The 20,850-nt window shown below is 42.5% G+C and overlaps 1 protein-coding gene across 8 annotated transcripts in view; it reads left to right on the top strand.

Annotated features, from left to right (window-relative positions):
* The window catches only part of CALD1 (caldesmon 1), a 206,054-nt gene that overhangs the window by 166,978 nt on the left and 18,226 nt on the right, over positions 1-20,850 (top strand). For 6 of the 8 annotated variants that reach the window (XM_065632208.1, XM_065632226.1, XM_065632191.1 and 3 more), the window contains 5 exons: positions 6,827-6,970; positions 8,565-9,609; positions 10,251-10,334; positions 15,393-15,541; positions 19,620-19,803. In XM_065632208.1, the coding sequence (XP_065488280.1) occupies positions 6,827-6,970; positions 8,565-9,609; positions 10,251-10,334; positions 15,393-15,541; positions 19,620-19,803 (1,606 nt within the window). The remainder of the gene's footprint in view (positions 1-6,826; positions 6,971-8,564; positions 9,610-10,250; positions 10,335-15,392; positions 15,542-19,619; positions 19,804-20,850) is intronic. The other 2 variants (XM_065632253.1, XM_065632244.1) reach the window with 1 other exon arrangement.

The raw sequence follows: 20,850 nt of genomic DNA, 5'->3' as shown, positions 1-20,850 counted from the left end.
CTTTCCCCTACACTGCTCTCCAACAGGTTGTTCCCCAACTTATACTGGAACCTGGGGTTGTTCCTGCCCAGATGCAAGACTCTACACTTGCCCTTGTTATATTTCATTAAATTTTTCCCTGCCCAACTCTCCAGCCTGTCCAGGTCTCGCTGGATGGCAGCACAGCCTTCTGGCACGTCAGCCACTCCTCCCAGCTTGGTGTCATCAGCAAACTTGCTGACAGTCACTCTATTCCCTCATCCAAGTCATTGAGGAATATATTGAATAATACTGGTCCCAGTACCAACCCTTGAGGCACTCCACTAGATACAGGCCTCCAGCTAGGCTCTGTCCCATTGACCATAGCTCTCTGGCTTCTTTCCTTCAGCCAGTTCACAGTCCACCTCACTACTCGAACATCCAGACCACACTTCCTCAATTTAGCTGCGAGGATGCTGTGGGAGACAGTGTCAAATGCTTTACTGAAAACAAGATAGACCACATCCACTGCTTTGCCATCATCTATCCACCTGGTTATGTCCTCATAAAAGTCTATGAGGTTGGTTAAGCATGACTTCCCCTTGGTGAAGCCATGTTGACTGTCCCTAATGACCCTCTTATCCTTGATATGCCTTGGGATAGCGCCAAGGATAAGTTGTTCCATTACCTTCCCAGGGATGGAGGTGAGGCTCATTGGTCTACAGTTACCCGGGTCCTTCTTCTTGCCCTTTTTGAAGACGGGAGTGACATTTGCTTTCCTCCAGTCCTCAGGCACCTCTCCCGTTTCCCACGCCTTAGCAAAGATGATAGAGAATGGCCTAGCAATGACTCCAGCCAGCTCCCTCAGCACCCGCGGGTGCATCCCATCTGGACCCATGGATTTATGGATGTTCTGATTGCTTCATTGGTCCTTAACCCAGTCCTCATCAACCAAGGCAAACTCCTCCACTGTCCTGCCTTCCTCTGGGGCCTCAGGGGTACGGGGCTCCTCAGGACAGCCTCCAGCAGTGTAGACAGAGACAAAGAAGGCATTCAGTAATTCTGCCTTCTCTGTATCTTCTGTCACCAGGGCACCTACCTCATTCATCAGTGGGCCTACATTACCTCTAGTGTTAGTCTTATCTGCCATGTATTTGAAGAAGCTCTTTCTGTTGTCCTTGACCCCTCTCAAAAGGTTTAATTCTAAGGAGGCCTTAGCTTTCCTAGTTGCCTCCCTACATCCTCTGACAACAGCCTTATATTCTTCCCAAGTGGCCAGCCTCTTCTTCCATGATCTATAAACTCTCCTCTTCCTCTTGAGTTTGCCCAGCAGTTCCCTGTTTAACCAAGCAGGTCTCCTGGCTCCTTTCCTTGACTTCCTACGTGTCGGGATGCTCTGATCTTGAGCTTGGAAGAAGCAGTCCCTGAATGCTAACCAACTATCTTGGTCCTCTTTACCTTCCAGTACCCTTTCCCACGGGATTTCCCCTAGCAATTGCTTGAAAAGGCCAAAGTTCGCCCTGCTGAAGTCCAGGGTTGCAATTCTGCTTGGTATTCTGTTACTGCCATGTGAGATCCTGAACTCCACCATCTCATGGTTGCTGCAACCAAGGCAGCCTTCAACCTTTACCGCTTCAATCAGACCTTCCTTGTTAGTGAGGATGAGATCCAGCAGCACTCCTCTTCGAGTTGGCTCCTCCACCATTTGCATCAGGAATTTATCACCAATGCACTGGAGGAATGTCCTGGACTGTGGCTGGCTGGCTGAGTAGTCCTTCCAGCAAACATCAGGAAAGTTAAAATCCCCCACAACAACCAGGGCCTGTGACTGTGAGGCCGCTCTCAGCTGCCTGTAGAAGGCCTCATCAAATTCCTCACCCTGATCTGGTGGCCTGTAATAGGCACCCACAACAGTGTCACCCCTGCCAGCCTACCGCTTAATTCTCACCCACAGACTCTCAACTCGCTCCTCATCTGCCCCTGGACAGTACTCAATACATTGTAATTGCTCTCTCACATTAAGAGCAACTCCACCACCACGCTTGGCTGGCCTGTCTTTCCTGAGAAGGACATAGCCATCCATGACCACATTCCAGTCATGTGAGCTGTCCCACCATGTCTCTGTGATCACCGCCAGATCATAATCTCCTGACCGTACACAGGTTTCTAACTCCCCATGCTGCGTGCATTGGTGTACAGGCACTTCAGGGAGCGAGCTGAGTACACTGATTTCACCCTAGGGGGATGGAGGACCTCCCGGTCTTCATCAATACTAGAGTGCTGCCTTACTGGTGCAAGCCCAGCTACAACCCCATCCCCCTTCAAATCTAGTTTAAAGCTCTCCAAATGAGCCCTGCTAATTCCTGTCCCAGCATCCTTTTGCCTTTGTGAGATAAACCTTTCCCATGTATCACTGACCGGACTGGTGTCTTATAAAACCAGCCGTTTATCGAAGAATCCAAAGCCCTGCCTGTAGCACCAGTCTTGTAGCCAATCATTTATGGACTGAATTCTTCTATTCCATGCCACGTCGAAAGGAGGGAAAAGAAAATAACTTGCGCCCCAGACTCTTTCACCAGCTGTCCCCAGACCTTGAAATCTTTCTTCATTCCCCTCAGACTACAGGATGCAGGTTCCTTCCCACCTGTCTGGAAGATCAGTAGCGGGTAGTAGTCCATTGGGTGCACCAGGTTGGGGAGTGCCCTGGTGATATCCCTGATCCAGGCTCCGGGTAGACTACAAACTTCCCTGTGATGAGAGTCAACTTTGCATATTGGGCCCTCTGTCCCTCTCAGAAGGAAATTGCCTACTACAATTACCCTTCTTTCTTTCTTATCAGAGGCAGTCTTGAGGTGTGGAGTCAACTGCATCTTCCTATGTGACCTTCTAGGCAGGCCTTGCACCACATCCTCAGCTACCTCTCCTTCAAGATCCAGGGCCTCAAACCTACTACAGAGGGGCACCTGGGGGAAGCCAAGCACGTAGGGAGGGGGGTTGCCTGCGACACCAAACTGGAACGTGCTTCCAAGCCTCCTCATCTTTTTTGTCCCCTGCCTCTGCCCGACAGGGCACGGGCTGTCTCGGGTCTGAACGCTCTGCCTGACAGCGTGGGGGGTCCATCACCTTTTGGAGGGTATCCCCCTGGCGCCTTTCTGACTGGCACGCCAGGGAGTTACTCTACCAGTCACTCTCCTTCTCACACTCCCTGATGGTCCTCAGTCTCTTGACCTCCTCCTTAAGTTCCACCACCATGCTGAGCAGAACTTCCACCTGCTCACACCTCACGCAGGTGGAATGCCTGCCTCCCTCCCCCGGCAGCAGTGGGCTCTGCACTCCCTGCAGCCGGAGACCTGAACAGCCACAGATCAGGGCAGGCCCTCTGTCTGCGTTGCCACAGTGTTTTTATGACAAGTTCTCTGTCTGGAGGAGGCCATGGTAACCTGCAGTAAGGGACACTGGCAATAGGTGTGATGGTCTAACGAGCAAGGAGGGACAGAACCTCTGCACCCTGCTGCATGAGCTACCACACCCGCTGCTGCAGCACAGTGTGGGTGGTATGCACCCGCTTCACATGGTGGTCGCACCTCCCAGCGCCTGGTGGGCAGTGACACATCACTGCCCTCCCTGAGGCTTTTTCAAGGCTGGGGCGGGGGTGTGATCGCCATCACCATGGTAACGCCCACGCCAGGTCAGCCACTCTCGCAAGGCCTGACAGGTGCTTCCGGGTCGCAAAAACGAAACCAAAAACTGAAAAAAACCCCTGTACCATGGGGTCTGCCGACGCGGCTCCAGCTGTGCTGGCTTGGATCAGCTGACCTCAGGGACTGAGTGTTAGTTTTGGGTTTTGACCGCTTTTAAATCTCCCGCCATCACCGTGGTAACGCCCATGCCATGTCAGCTGCAAGACCCTCAAGATCATCGAGTCCAACCATAACCTACCTCTAGCACTAAACCATGTCCCTAAAAACCTTGTCTAAATGCCTTTTAAACACCTCCAGGGATGGTGACTCCACCACTTCCCTGGGCAGCCTGTTCCAATGCCTGACAATCCTTTCCGTGAAGAATTTTTTCCTAATATCCAATCTGAACCTCCCCTGGAACAACTTGAGGCCATTTCCTCTTGTCCTATCACTTGCTACCTGGGAGAAGAGACCAACACCCTGCATGCTACAACCTCCTTTCAGGTAGTTGTAGACAGCGATAAGGTCTCCCCTCAGCCTCCTTTTCTCCAGGCTGAACAGCCCGAGTTAATGGTAAGACGAGCACTGTAGTCAGAAAAGCATATTTTTTATGGGCAGAAATGGCGTTGATCTAACTTGCACCATCTTTCCTATGACAGAACTTCTCATGGAAAGTCAATGACAGTTAGGGTGACTCTGTTGAATCATTTCAGAAACGATCCTGCTGTCAGTTTGGTCACAGCATGGGCACTAGCCCATTAATTAACATGGCCAACTTGAACCTGCATTTTTAGCCTGTTCTACTCTCAGTCTGTGGTGGCTACTCAGATCCACTCCAGCAAAGCTTGTATTTCCAATGCAAGCAAAACGGCCTGTAGAAGCACAATCTGGGAAGCAGTGTTAACGTAATTGTAAAGAAAATGCAATACAGATCTATAAAATACTGCTGTTAATTGTTGATATGACTGTTTCCAGATTACTGGGGATGTTTCATGTATCTGTGCTGTCGATTGAATTAAATACTTAAGGTAATTTTTAAGGGTGGAACCCATGTCTGGCTTACTTGCTCGGTGTGGGAAACCTCTGTGATATGCAGTGAGGCAGTGGATATACATAAAAGGATATTGAGAGAGATTGTCACCTTTCTTAACAGATGATCTATGTGATAAGCATCCAAGGACAGGAAATACATATCTGTTTTAATTTGACTTATTTAATGCATACCATTTGCTGGGAGTATTTTGCTTAGGGTATTTTTTTCTTCCCTTTTTTAGTTTTTTAAGAAACTGGTGATTTAAAAAAAGACATTTTAAAGAGGCTTTTAAAAGTGGTTGTTCTCTTTGCTGTGTAGGAGTGTTCTGTGTGGGTACAGAGAGTAGGATAATCTACTTCATCCTCCTGTGGTCTCTCTGCTAAGACAAATCCTGAACCATAGGCACTGGGAATCAGCTCAGTCATGGCCATTATCCAGTTGCCACAGGGTAAGAGCAGCATGCTGTCTCCTATGCCCATACATTTGGAGTTCAGAGCTGAAAAGATCATAGGCTTCTTTCAACCAGAACATCTTACTAACAAGTGGGCTTTCTGTGGTCAGTTTGCTAATGCAGTTCTGTTCTAGAGAGAGTCTCTCTCCTCTGCAAATTAAAGACTCCATTGGTTTATTGTTGTATTCATATGCCTTCTATTCTAGGCCTAAATGAAATGTTGATCCTCTTTTAAATTGCTTACAAATGACAGGAAGTGTTTTTCCTTGCCTTCCCTAAATCACCTCTAGTGCTTTTAATTCATCTCCTTCCTTTCTTCCTCTTCCCTCTATTGTAATCCTTCATGACCGTTTGGCTCATGGTTTTCACCCTCTTTGAGAGGAGCTGTTTCTACAAAGAAAACGTTGCAAGTTCTTGAAGTGGAGCATGAAAGTAGCAAATCAAATCCCTCATGTACTGAGGCCAAGAAAAGTTGCAAGGGATGAAAATGCTGTTGCAGGTCTGGCAAGGGGCTCAGCTATGTTGAGCTCTTAGATTCCATTTTGAATTTGTAAAGGAAAATTGGGATAATTCAATGTCTGATGAACGTCTTCTTTCATCTTTCTTTCAGAACAAGGTGATGGGAGAGGCTGAGACCCAGAGAGTCTAATTCATGACTAAATCAAAATGTTTTAGTTGCTTTTAATGTTAAAATACTCCTTGAAACATAAGCTTTAACTGTGCTTGTTTTTATGCTGTGCAGAGCTCTTTTTTTTTTTTTCCTTTATGTGCATTGCTGTACAGCTAACTTAAATGGGTGACGACATGAGGAATGCTGACTTCTTAACCATCATGTATCAGACCATTGCTGGAAGCAAAGTAAACAAATGTCCTGACTGGCTCTGGCACATATTAACTTCCTATTTCACTTTCCCTGCACAAAAAGATAAGAGGAATGCAGGCCTTTCCCTGTATTTCACACAGTAATAATATACACCAGCAAATACTTGAATGGGCTGCAGGATTATTAGGATTGTAATGTCTTGCTTTCCTTTTCAAGTAGGATGAAGTTAAATGTAATAATCTGTTGGGTTAGATGAACACAATGAGTTCTCAGCTGTAGGCTGAGATGCAGTGATGATTTGGCCTGGCAGGGCTCCGATCTCACAAAAAATTTTGTAGGTGTCAGATGTTTCTCACCCGGAACCAAGAGCTGAGAGTTGTTGTCATACTTGTGTTTCCTTTCTTTGCAGTCTTCAACTTTTAGAATACTGTTGCATTTTAAGCATGTTATATTTAAAGGAAGCTAATGAAAAGCTGCTTGGCTAAGTCCAGCTTCGGTTACGCGGCCCTGAGCAACAGTCTACTCAAACGCTGTTGTGTGCATTCCGGCAGGACCATAGTGTAGTCTAATAGAATGTTTGCTTAGCTACAGAGCTGGGCTTTTATGGCCTTGATATTTTCTAAGAGCAAACTGACAGTGTGGTGTTGCTGCTGGCTTCTCTATGACTATTTTGTCAAGTTCACTTCTGAAAAAGAAAACAAAAACAAAAACAAGATTTGAAATTATGCATCTCGACAGCTTATTTTCTAAACAGCATATGGAGCAGCGACTGCATCAATGCTTACTGTGCTCTGATCAACTGCTTTTTGTAATTTTTTAGTCACAGTGTCCTATATCACGCTATAACCCCTTTTTTCCCTATCCCTAATTCCCTGTTGCAGGCTGTCCTACCAGAGAAACGATGATGATGAGGAAGAAGCCGCCAGAGAACGTCGCCGACGGGCTCGACAGGAGAGGCTGCGGCAAAAGGAAGAAGGAGATCTATCAGGAGAAGTAACAGAGAAATCAGAAAATGCCCAAAACAGGTAAACATCTGGTGATGTTTATCGACAAGTCAACAGTAATTTTTGTTCAGGGTAGAGAAGCATCCTGAAGAGGTCTGATTTGCTACCCAAATTTTAAGTCCCAGGTTTGGCTATCCTTGCTCTGAAGAGAACCTAACACTGTGAGGAGCACCACTGTCTGTGCCTACATATTGGGGTGGGAGCATCACTGAACCTGGGCTTGAAGCTCATGAGGCTCATGACCTATTCCCAGGGTGTCTGCAGGGGCATCTATGTGGTAACTCAGCTGAGGCTCATGGAGGAGAATACCTCTGATGCATCCTACTGTCAGATTTCCTCAGACATGACTGCCTCTGGCCTCACAAAGCTCCACATCTTTTGTCCTGCTTATAGGGGCTATGGTGTCATGGAACCAAGACATATGGGATTGGTGGGCACCCAGACTTCAAGTTGCAGCTGAAACATGCCTGCAAAGCACTGGATGTGAGTGCTAGACCTCAGCTCTTATCTGGAATTTTCAGGGTCATGCAGCTATAAACAGCAGAAAAGCATACGGAATGAGGTGCCACTTGTCACAAGCTGGGTGGGAAGAGCTGGTCTTCCAGTCTCTCTATCATTTATTCAGTTTCACATAGTCACAAATAATATATCAAGATTTCCAGTAGCCATAACACAATTGATAGGAGAGACCAGAAATTAGTGTGGTATGAGGCTAATAGATACTGAGCACAAGTAGCATTCTGTTAAAGACAAGGCGAATGGATATAGACAGGAAAACAGCAGCATTTCTGATTGTAGATTATAATCTTTTCCCACACCAGAGGAAGAAAAAAGCTAGAAAGAGGGAAGAAACCTGCACACAGGAGAATTAAACAGATGAATATTGAAGGAGTTGAAAAACCTCAAGGGGCTGAAAGATCCAGTCTTGATACCTACAAGTGTTGAATAGTATGTCTTAAATTAGGTGCTCTACTCACTCCATCTTCTAATAGATTATTGTTCCTGTACAGACAACCACAACCTCACTGCACCCTTAATTGCCAGGCTGTCCCATTGGGGACTGTACCTGTGGATGTTGTTGCTGAACAGGAGTACCTTCTGTTGTTAGAGAAGTTCACTGAAGTCAGAAAGTATCTTGCTTGTGTAGCATCTTCAAAAATTGGCCTGGTTGGAAGACTGTACACAAGACATGTATACCTCAGGCCAATCTCCAGGGGGCTTTAAAGCAAGCTAAGGTTTTCCAAATATTCTGCTGCAGGGTGCAGAAGGGGAGGATGAATTTTTCAGGGCCATTCATATTTCTGCTACTCCAGGCTTCAGGGACCGTTCTAGTGCCTACTGAGGCCAGTAAGACTCCCGGGGACTTCAGTGGCTGTTGGAGCTTGCCTGGAAGGAAATCTTGCCAGGCACTCACATTATGAAACACCACATTCCTATACATGTAGAAATGCCAAAATTAATCCTTGGAACCATTTTGCTAAATTTTGAAGTATGCAACCTTTGTGTTTTCAAACCATAGAATGATGTTACAGCATGCTTTTTTTCTAGAAACAGCTAAACACATACATTGTCAGAAAAATTGTTTTTTTAATGTGGAATTGTCACTTTTATGTAGTGTGGCAGAAGAGGAAACCAAGGGTACAACAACGACAGCGGGAACAGATGACGAAGCTGCATTGCTGGAGAGACTGGCAAGACGGGAGGAGAGACGCCAAAAACGTTTACAGGAAGCCCTGGAACGTCAAAAGGAATTTGACCCCACGATCACAGATGGGAGCGTGTCACTGCCCAGCAGGAGAGAAGTAAACAATGTGGAAGAAAATGAGACCACAGGGAAAGAGGAAAAAGCTGAAACACGCCGAGGATGCTATGAGATTGAGGAAACAGAAACGGTTACCAAATCATACCAAAGGAACAACTGGAGGCAAGATGGGGAAGAAGAGGAAAAAAAAGAAGGAAAAGACAAGGAAGAGGTACAGGAGGAGAAACCAAAGGAGGTCCCCATAGAGGAAAATCAGGTAGATGTGACAGCAGAAAAATCCATAGATAAAGAAGAGGTAGTAGAAACAAAAAGTTTAACTATAAATGCAGAAGAACACAAAGCAGAGAATGATACAAACGCTGTACCAGAAGGGGAGAAGAGTGTAACTGATGATGAGGAGGCAAAGGCTGAGGAAGAAAGGAAGAAAGCAGAAGAAAGGGAGAAACTTGAGGCAGAAGAAAGGGAGAGGTTAAAAGCAGAGGAAGAAAAGAGGGCAGCTGAAGAAAAACAGAAAGCGGAGGAGGAAAAGAGGGCAGCTGAGGAAAGAGAGAGGGCTAAGGCAGAAGAGGAGAAGAGGGCAGCTGAGGAAAGAGCGAGGGCTAAGGCAGAAGAGGAGAAGAGGGCAGCTGAGGAAAGAGCGAGGGCTAAGGCAGAAGAGGAAAAGAGGGCAGCTGAGGAAAGAGCGAGGGCTAAGGCAGAAGAGGAAAAGAGGGCAGCTGAGGAAAGAGCGAGGGCTAAGGCAGAAGAGGAAAAGAGGGCAGCTGAAGAAAAGGCTAAGCTAGAAGCACAGAAATTAAAGGAAAAACAAAAGATGGAAGAAAAGAAAATAGAAGATAAACAGGTAAAAGAGAAGAAAGTACAAGAGGAAAAATCTCAACCAGCTTTCCTAAGAAAACAGGTACAGTAAACATTTTGCACCAGAATAAGACACCTGTGGTTTGTGAGAAATGTAATGCAAGGAAAAAAAGTTTGAATTGGAATTTCCTCACAGATCTATTCCTGCATTGAAATGACTAATACTGATGCTTTCTTTCTTGCTCTCTCTTTTTGAAAATATGGCTCCTTAATTCTTCTTACCAATAATGCAGTGCACAGCATACCTGACCTCACTCCAGCATTCCAAGAAAAGCTTGCATATTCAGACCTCTGCATGTTTTTTTGCTGCCTTTTTTCTCACCTGCTATGAACTGGCCTAATGCAGTAACACGAGGTGGAGGCAGACCCATCTTGGCACAAAATGTCATGAGCACTTGGTAAACTGTGTGAAGAATGTGTGTATTAAATGCAATCACAAGAGAGGGTTCTCTGCTGGGACACAGGAGCATGATGCCATGCAAGAGAGGGAGGCCCACATGGGGGAATGGGAGCATTTGGAGAGGGTGGAGGGAGCACAACTGCACACACAGATGTGGACACAGCAGCATATGATGGAGATGTGGCTGCACACAGGATTGGTACATCAACACAGTGTGGAGAAAAAAAGTGCAAACAGATGTGATGTTTTCATATTAAAAAAATATTAAAAACCCAAAAACAAAGGGGGAAGAAAAAGAGGCTAAAGTGGAAGCTAATAAGGAAAAGTTACCAGATGAGAAGCTCCAACCTACCTCCAAAAAAGATCAGGTAACTTTTAAACCATTGATTCAGATGTTGCAGGGAAACTCGAGATAAGAAAATAAATAAGGGATCCATAACTGAAAGTTGCTTTTTCAGCAAAGTACTTAAGCGTGTGCTTCATTTCAAGGACATGGGTAATCCTGCTGAAATAAATAGGGATGAAGCTACTTATGTGCTTAAAATGAAATAAATGCTTAAGTATCTTGTTTTTGGGGGGCTTTAGAACCAAATCCTGTTTGTCTTAGTACAAATATTTCAGGAAACTCAGTTTGGTCAATAAGGCAAGGATGGTTTGCACCCTAGGGATGAATTTTTCAGGACTGTATCAACTAATCATCCTTCCCTGGTTTCCTCCCACTCTACTGTGAACTTTTTCCCTATGAATGAGACCTACTCTTAAAATAATAGTAATAATAATAATCTAAGCCTTTTGGCCACCTGACTGTCTTAACTAATGATTTCCCACAAGCTGCAATGCCCCATGGTATAAACTATGCATACCCAAGATTCTTCTTTTGTTTTAAAGAGAAAATCTACAAAATTTACTGCATTGCATTTCCACTGTAAACACAGGAGCTGGTGCCATGGTGTTTTACTGTATGGTAAGTAAATAAGATTTGGGGACCATTTAATCTTCATGTTACAACTGGACACAGGGAGCCACATTCAATGTTGTGTAGCAATTGTGGTTTCAGTTCAATGCAACAGGTGTCAAAATACCCTCTGATTCTAGTCAGACATGAAGACTCATCCAGGCCTTGGAAGTTTGGACCCATTTGTGTTCAGCCAAGTCTGTGCGGCTTAAGGGAGCCACAACACAGAGATTTATTAGTAGTAATGGGCAGCTTGCTGCCTGTCCAGCTCCTTGGGAGCATCAAGGGTTGCAGAGGGGTCTGGTCCAGGATCCTGAGTTGTTGGATTAATTCAGAACATGCTGTAGATGCTTAGCTCACCCTCAGAGAGTGATGAAGGCAAATCACATCACAAGGTTTTATGTCCATTTGCCTGGCTTGATCATATGAGGCATCATATTTTGAGTAAGGTAAATGTACAATTGAAAAGGCAAATGAAGGGATGAAGATGGTTAGAAGAAAGGTTCCTAACGAACAGGGAGACAGAGCAACAATACTAGAATAATTTACTCTAGAAAGGGGAAGTGTTAAAGGAGAACTAGTGGAGATGCTTCAGAATAGTGTGTTAGAAAAACTAAACAACTACTCTAAATTTACCCAATTGCCGTACAAAAATAAGGGATGGATTATGTTCTTCATAAGACAGAATCAGCTTGTAATACTCACTGTTGCACACAATCTTTGAATATTACAAATAAATGTAAAATGGAGGCTGTAACTGAACACAAATATTGATTTTGTGGGGAATCTGAGACACAATCCTCCTGCTTGTATCTATACGGACCTCAGTCAAGTCTCACTGGAGGTTTCATTATGCTTTTAAACCATAGCCGCATGGCTGGATTATTCCAGGTATTGGTAAGACGTTTAAAAATGACTTGTGATTTTAACGCTTCCAGTTTTGGATGCTCAAGGTGAGACAATTTAAGATAGTCCCACTTTTAGTGCGATGCTGGATACTCATCCACCAAAAGGTAAATCTTTTGCATGTGTATCAAGTTGAACATACAAAATGCTCAGTTTTGAAATTCTCACTTGTTTATTCTTGGTTTCTGAAGAAAAATTGATAATCTCAGATTTCAAACCAAGTCAAGATCAGTCTCCCATCTCCACTCCTCCTCTGCCCCGTACAAATTTTAAAAGGCCTATTTCTGAACTATATATGCAGTTACGAGGATGGGAGCATATAATTAAAAAGATCCTGGAGGAATACGGTGTACCTTACATAATCAGATTTTGCTTTTCCAGTTGTGCAACACAAGCACATGTCCTTTCTTAACGTGACCAAAATCTGACCCTCAATGTTCAAGTTTTGATCAAATCGGCAAGAAAATCTGTCTCCTTTTCTGAGCTGCCCCACAATTTTTGGTTCTCAAAAGTGGCCTGAAAAGTTCACGAGAACAAACTTTCTCATGATGTGAGACTCTTGGTATTTCCTGCTTCCAGTTTGGCTAGACATGCTGCAGCAGTTGCTTTTCTCATGGTATTTGGGTATGGTAGTTGGCTCTCTATGGAAGCCCTAGACCCAGATGTCCACAGCTTTTAAGTCACCAAGTAATTGAGCCCAAATAAGGAATTAAATTTGCCAAATGGCCCAAATCTCAGTAACTTAATCACTTAGGTCTGAATGTGTTCAAACTCTAGATTTAGAAGAAAAGAGAAAAGAAAGGAAAAGAAAACAAAGGAAAAGAAAAGGAAAGAAAAGAAAAGAAGAGAAAAGAAAAGAAAAGAAAAGAAAAGAAAAGGAAAAGAAAAGAAAAGAAAAGAAAGAAAAGCAGTATAGAGAGAGATCAAAATATATATAAATAAAACTGGAAAATAGCTACACATGCTTTTGGTTGTGTTCTTTCTTGACTTGGTGGTCAAGATTTCTGAGAGCATGTGAACTATTTTCAGTTCAGGTAATACTACCTGTCTACTCCAGCTGGAGCCAGTGTAGTCCTTTGTACTGAATTTAGCAGAGGCTGAATTAGCCTGTAATTTAGGGAAGCATTGAGACAGCAGAAAATACTTTTTCCATTGCCTGCCTTTGGAATGGGACATAATGGTTTCTGCTTCTGTGTTAATGAATTTCTCTTTTGGCATTAACACTAGTAGGAGAAGGATTGGGCCCAAAAGCTGTGAAATGTTTCTGTAATATCTTGTTTTATTATCCTTTTGAATAAAGAGACCAAGCTGTATTAATGGGTTTCTCAAATGCAGACGTATTACGAGAAATCCTACTGGCTTCTGAAATGCTATTTTCTAACCTATTTATTTTTAAACTATATTATTTTAATATTAGTTTTTCAGCAATTTCAATTAAGACATAAGAGATATGGCCCTCCCCAGTGGACTTCAGTACATCAGGCAGCTGGAGGTATTGGCTTTTTAATGACACTTAGAAAAGTCTTGAAGAAAATCTTAGCAAAAGAAATCCTATGCTCTCAAAATCCCAACAGAGACATCCTGGCCTGTGAAATCTTCCAACAGTCAACATCGCTGGTTTCAGTATCACCCTGACTGTGACTGAAGGGCCAGGAGATTGCTAATAGGCAGATGAGATTTTTGCTGTGAACATGATCCCTAGCTACAATCTTGCTCAGATTTGGAAGCACCTAAAAGATGTTCCTGTCTGATAGCATTCATTAGGCTCAATGAACAGCCCTGGTTGTCTCAGCTCAGCTCCTCAAAAACAGAAAAGCATTCTTTGAGGCTGCTAGCAATAATGGCTTTGTTTGCTGGCAGTCACAGCATCATGGCCAAAGAACGCATGGTCATGGAAACTGAACTCCCCTCTTGTCCATCAGGGCACTTCTGCCAGGTCATGGCTAAAGTCCATTGGCAGGAGAGGATGGTGCTGCCACCTGCTCTCAGGACAAGCAAATGCCTCTGTGGGTTGTGTTCAACATCCCTTGCCAGTGGCAAATTTGCTAGAGTAGATTAACCACTCAATATTCATTTGTAGTGTGTGCCACCTTGGTGTTGTCCCTCCGATCAGTTTCTGTGGACAAGCAAACTGGCCTCAAGTAATGTCAGAGACTAACTTTGGGGCTTCACTCAGAAGCTTCATACAAAACCTTACGGAGGATCTTGGCTTTGAAGACTCTGAATTTGTCCCTTATTGGTAAAGATACTACATCTCCAGAAGTTCTTCTTTGATGAGGAAGGATAGAAGTTTGATTTGATTTGGAAGTAGGTGTGTGTGTTAGTTCATTATTTCAAGGTGCATCTTGGAATGCCATAAAAGCAGTCATGTTGAAAACAGGATGTTTATAGAAGATCTTTATCTTTCTAGTTAGCAAATGGAATGGTGACAGACTTCGAAGGGACAAAAGTATTTTTTTTCTAAAGGTCTTCATATGAATTTTTCACAGAAGGTATTTCTTGCTTGCCAGCTAGAACGGTCCTCCAACATGGTAGAGCCAGAAAAAAAAATGCAAAAAACCAAAATTTTGGAAGTAAATGTTTCTTCTGCTGCTGTTGAAAGTTTATTTAAGATGGTAGTCTAACTATCTGGGTAGGAATAATTTTACCTGAGGATAAAGAACTTAAATCAGACCATATCCCCCCACTCTTATCAGCATCTAGCCATGACTCAGCATACTGAGATCAGGTCATCTGTGGTTCTGATGAGATCTTCAAGCTCATAACTCTGAGGGAATACTGGAGAGTGAAATACATGCACTAAATATACTTGATTACTATTAAGAATTGTAGGACAAAGCTTTGTAAGGATGGAGGGAATTTTTGCTCTAGTGTCTTTGGAGAGAATGTTTGCGTCTTCAGAGGATTAAATGCTCATGTCTGATAACACTGCCCATGACTAGACTATGAAAGGATTGTGCTTTTTATCAAAGTAAGTTTTACTCTGACATAAAGATAACTTTGTGTTTTGGCCATTATTCTTGCAATACTGCAATGACACTGGAAAGAGCATGAACTTTGTTGACCAAATTTGACAGTTGGTGAAGGTTATGTGTTACTTTTACTGCTCCAATGTCCTAAACCTTCTACCAAGAATGTATAACCTAGCCTAGTCCCAAAGATTTTGCAACAGAGAATCTTAATAGGCAACAGGCGAATGATATTGCAGCAGGAGGGAAGAGGGTTGGGGTGCCTCAGTGGGGTGCAGTTGCAGAATGAAGCAATGTGGTAGCATAGTCCCATGGCCACAACAAACTTTCACAGAAGACTGATAATTTTGCTTAGATGTTTTCATCCTGAATTCAGATTAGGACAGCATAGTGGTGATCAGTTGCAGTTTAGAGATTTTCAGAGTACTTCTGTCATAAAGCACATAAACATTTTGAAGACAGTTGCTTAGTAAATCATTATTACGAAGGAATCTGTGTTCCTTAGCTGTTATTTAGAATGCCTTATTGTAACTTCTTTTTTTTCTGTTTATTTGTTTCTTGTTTTTCTTCTATGATTTACGGTATCTCCTGAGCAGGTAAAAGATGACAAGGATAAAGGAAAAGCACCCAAAGATGAAATGAAAAGTATCTGGGATCGTAAGAAGGGAATTCCTGAACAAAAGGCACAGAACGGAGAACGTGAACTTGCAGCCCCAAAACTTAAATCTACTGAAAATGCTTTTGGGTAAGATCCGAGTGAGCATTGGACTTATTTGTGCTATAGCAGAACAGGGGGCCATCTCTGGGTATCTGCTTAATAGCATTGTAGCAGCTGAGTAAAAGACTTGCGTTGGCCATATCGGGAGAGGTTCTGGCATTCATTGGGTTGTAGGTATGAATTAAGGTTCTTGGCTTATTTTCTAACAAACTGCCCCCCATGTTGCAGTAAGAAAATTAAGTACATAAAGCAGATGTAAATAGCCTTGCTGCCTCAGTAGAGACAAGTAGAGACAAATTTTTACTCTATTGAGGCTTTCCTTCCTAAAGGACATTTATTGCTAATATCTGCACAAAGGCCAATAATGACAACAGCCCAGATTTTGTGTTCTTTTATTTTTTAAGTCAGATCTCAACCATAACTGAAGTAACCTATTTCCAGTTGTGTACCTACTTTTAATCAGACTCTGCATATCAGTATGGAGCACAATCCAGTTGGTAACTCTCGAAAGAGCTTCTCTCTTGATTTCAAGACAAACTTTGAAATTAATGGCTTCTCTATAGAAGTGATATTTCAGTTAGGTGAAAACCTCTCTAAGACAAAATGTTCTCTTTTATTTTTTTGTCTTTTTATAAGCTATATCATAGACTTTTTTTTTTCTCAAGGAAATATTGTCATAATGGCTATATTGGTAAATTTAGTAGTGACAAATTTACAGTGAGAAGTTTATTAAGAAAGGATTCTGACTGCAAATAGGAGGGGATACATGAAGCAGAGCCAAGGTTCTGGAAGGAATGGATAGGTTAGAAATCTAAATTTTTTTCCTCATGCACCCTTCTTCCTCTATTACACTGACACAGGCAAAGAAAAGGTTAAGCTCTTCAGGCACTTTGAGAAATCTGTGCACGGCTGTTGGGATTTGCTATTGTATCTCAGCATTCCCCTTGTCATTCTTCCGGGAAAAACAAACTTTCTCAAAATAAAATGTAGTTCAAAAGTCCCTGGAGACACCCTGACCTAAGGCCAAAAGACAGACAGAGATGGAGATGGAATAGCAGGAAACCAGCCTTGCTCAGAACTGTCCTGCCTCCTGGCTTGGGTCACATCATCAATAACATGAGAATGGTTTTCTAAAAATATTTTTCTTGTGTTTTCATTTGGTTTACTTCCTGTGGGAGACAGGCCTTAGTAGCAACATGTAGATTTGAGTTTCCACTCTTTTTTTGTGTGTCTGTGTGTGTGCGCGTGTGTTTTTCTTCTACTATTTCCCAAATGTGGGAAGAAGCCTGTTGAATAGCCTTTTATCAGCTGAGTAGGAGACTTGGGTTGGCAACATCAGCAAAGGGTCTAATCTTCATTGGGCTGTTAGGAATGAATTAAAGCTCTTGGCCTATTTTCTAACAAGCTGCCTGCACATTGTTGGGCTTTGTTTGGAACTATCTTTCTTGTTTTTACATGAACATATCAGATACTGGTTAGGAAGTATGTAACTTGACTAACTCTCAGTGGTGAGGACTGAGAATAAAATAGGGTAGTGGAGGCTAAAGAAAAATCTTATCTGTGTCTTGTTTTCCTACGTCAGTCAGTAAGAGAAATACAGAATAAAACCCCATTTTATTGCTTCCCCTTCCCATCTCCCTTCCCACCTGCCTTCCTCCCTATTTTCATACAGAACTGCAAAAGTCCTAAATATGATGTAACATGTTGTTTCACATTGTTCTGAAATTTTTGGCTCACACAAACTGCTTCTTTACTTTTCCACCTTGTCTGAAAGCTGGCAATGGTCTTTATTTCTTAACACTAAAGTGGTGCTTACGAAACTCTTCCTCCACCCAGCATCTCAATACTAATTTCCAAATGCCAACAGCAGGCAAAAAAGATTCCCAGAATCTATTGAAAACAGAGGAGCTTAGGAGGTGGAAGAAAATAAGGACAATTACTGCTGGTTTATTTTTTTCTATTTTGGATTATGCAGAGCCAGAAGGGGAAGTCCTGTAAACTGCATGAGAATAAAATAAGCTAGAAACTTTAAATGTCCTTCTTTGTAAGGAGGATAAAATAGTCACCTGAGGCCTCCAAACAAAAATGTTAAGACTAGATTCTACTCTTGGCTTTTTCAGTTGAAAGCTGAGAGTAACTGTTATTTTCATTGGAGCTATCTTCACTGAAGGCACTGAGGACTAACCTTTCTTCTGTGCAGATGTAAAACAGTGTGTCTATGTTTTAAAAGAATCTTGGCAAATGTTGTGTTCTTAGTTCTCTTAATTCTGAGGGATAAGTATTTGCCCTTGCCAGGGTATCATTGTGTCTAACAGAAGTGACCTCTTGTATCTTCCCTGGGCCTGAGGCTTGCAGGTCTGAGTGGGCTGGCAACACAGACTTCAGAGACCGATAGGCAAAAAAAAAAAAAAAAAATTAGTGAGGTTCCTGGGATGTTTGCTATAGAGTCTATAATCTTGCAATGAAGCAGGAGAGCCTTAAAATAGCCAGGGATTTCTCGTGGCCGATGCAGGATAGGTGCACTGGATCCTTAGAAATAGTGCCTTAATAGAAGCTTGTGGAATATTTTGTATTCTCAGTACCTTTGCAAACTGAACCAGAGGTATTTCAGGCTGGACACCCAAAACCATACCTCATACCTCTGGTATTGGTCCTCACTTTGGTTTTGAATGGGCTAAATGAAATTTCAAATAAAGTTTCCAGTGTTTTCCCACAATGGTTTTATTAATCGTATAGGCATTTTTCATTAAAAAAGCATGAGTTCCTTTCTTTAATTAGACGTCACTACCTGATGCAAGTTCTTATTCATGACCGCTTACATTAATTTGACACTTGTGTTTCTACTTTCATGGTTTATGTGATTCCACTCTGTTTGCATTAATGAAGTCATTCATATCCACCTTTTTAAAATGCCAACAAAACAGAGCAGAAAGTTTTCTTAAAAAAAAATCCATAAGTACATTCCTTTTCTGTCTCTTGTGTATAGCACACTGATACCTCTTAGATACCTATCTCCTTGTCAGCAGGAATATTAAATGCAGTCAGGGAGCAGATGTTTATCTAAACACTGGAGTGGTAATTGTTTAACTGGGTGATGCTATGCTATCTGAGTGTTGAATATATGCATTTCACCTATGCAAATTGCAAATTCTTTGGGGTGCTTTTTTTTTTTTTGTTTTGTATTCTTTATTTCTGTCTCATATATTACAACTGGTTGGAAAACTTCTGGTTTTCTCCTGTGGAAAAATAATTTCCAGTTCCTTAATAAAAACCCATACTTTCCCTCAAAAAGTCAGCAAAAGATCTGATAAGCATACAGGCAGGGAGAGTTCAAGTGGTAGGTGTTACAGATGAGATATGAACCTTTTTAGGTTTTTAAAACACCATTGAAGCTGTAAGATTCTCTCCCTTCTCTTGTGTCCTTCTGTTGTCCCCAAGTCAAGTAATTTGTTCTGTCCCCAAAGACTCTTGTCTTTTTCTAAACAGTTTATGAAAAATACTTGCCTTTGAAAGCAGGGGATTAGTGCATCATTTATTACACAGAACAAAGCATAATATTTTTGCTATGAGTTTTTAATATGTAAATTTATCTAATTTAAAATCAACAGAGAGGAATTAGTTATGGCTTTCTATTGCTTTGTTTTCTGTATGAAGTGTAATATGCTTTTGGAAATGTTTTGTCTGTACACAAATTGCAGAGCAGAGGTGTGAAACTGTAACAGTTTACTGTATACCATAGAGATGGTGATGGTATACGATACCTCTCATTGAAGTTACATGAGATATTAAATATCTCAAGCTCAGCTACTGAAGTTTCTTAAAAATGGAGCTGGCCTGAGTTTTCAGGCAGAATGGTGCAGCTCCTGGGGGCACAAGCACATGAGAGACTCCTTCCTCACTGGCAGCAAATGGAAAAGGTGCTCCTTGTAGTATCCTGATGAAAATGCTTTGGGCCTGTCATAGTTTGCAAGGAGCAAAAGGTCTTATAAGGCAATATCTCTGAGTGCCAGTCTCTCATGTTGGTGGTGAGCGCATGGCAGTGGGCAGCTCTGGCCAGGAAGGGAAAACCCATAGTGTATTACCTTCCCTTGCATTTCTTTCCCAGCCGCTCCAATTTGAAAGGGACCGCAAATGCTGAGGAAGCAAAGCTGGGGTCCAAGGAGAAGCAGCAGGAGGCAGCGGCAGAGCTGGACGAACTGAAGAAAAAGCGGGAAGAGCGCCGGAAAATCATGGAGGAAGAGGAGCAGAAGAAGAAGCAGGAGGAGGCTGAGAGAAAAGCCAGAGAGGAGGTAAGTGTGAAATATGAAGTATTGGACTCCAGCTTTATTATTTTGTTGTTACTACTTTACTTCCAGTGGCCTTGCATTAGCTGATAACTCTTTACAGCAGTGTCTGCACAGACACTTTCAGCAAAGAAGCTAGTGTGACTAGAGGTTGATGGGTCTGTATTTAACAAAAGGGTAGAATGAGGCCATGGGAGACTGGCTTATAGGTGAGAAAGGAGCATGCAACAAGGAAGGCAAGACCAAACCCAAACATGCATGCCAGCGTGCTTCTCCTTCTTGGATCTGATATTGCTGTCTGGGGAACTGCTGCAGTGATTTTGCTTGAAATCACACCACTCATCTGGGCCCTTTGGGTTTTGTGCTCTTCTGGGCATCTCTGTTTCTTAGCATCTCTCAGAAGTTTGTCTGCCGCAGCAGAACTTGATTTCAAATATCCTACCCAGCATTAAAATCACCCCATTTTCTAACCTTCAGATTTAACTGCAAGTGTACCATATTTGATATCAAGTAACCACATCACATGGATGCTCTAAGGGAGGACCCAAGGTAAAAACACGCAGTCGTCCAGAATAGAAAGAACCATTACAGTTCTAGCCTCAGGAAAGGCAGGGCTCTAATAAATGAGTCTTCATGAGTCAGGATTTCATCTGCAATAGTCGTGGAATTTCTTATCTTCTTGCAAAATGTTGGGGACGGTGTTATAGCCACAGAGTTGTTAATTTATTCAGGGTGTCCTTTTGACATTACACAAGTTGAATTTTAAAGTGCATGCTGGAATGCTAATGTTATATATAGTTATGACGGGGTAGATCTCATTAGGAAGATATTCTTGTCTATTTCAGTATTGAGTACCCAAGCACATCTGTTTGTACTTCCTCTACAGAGGGACACTATAAATAGGATTTCCAAATCTCTGGTGTATCATTTAGGAAACTTTGTTGTTTGGAAAAGAAATGGTAGATGAATAATTATTATGTTTGGCAGCTGAATGACAATTGCTTTAATATACTAAGGTCTTTACAGTAGAACTCGGTAGATGCTGAAATTGCA

Source organism: Caloenas nicobarica, chromosome 1 (assembly GCF_036013445.1).
Source record: "Caloenas nicobarica isolate bCalNic1 chromosome 1, bCalNic1.hap1, whole genome shotgun sequence".
NCBI lineage: Eukaryota > Metazoa > Chordata > Aves > Columbiformes > Columbidae > Caloenas > Caloenas nicobarica.
This window is presented reverse-complemented; position numbering and strand designations above follow the sequence as displayed.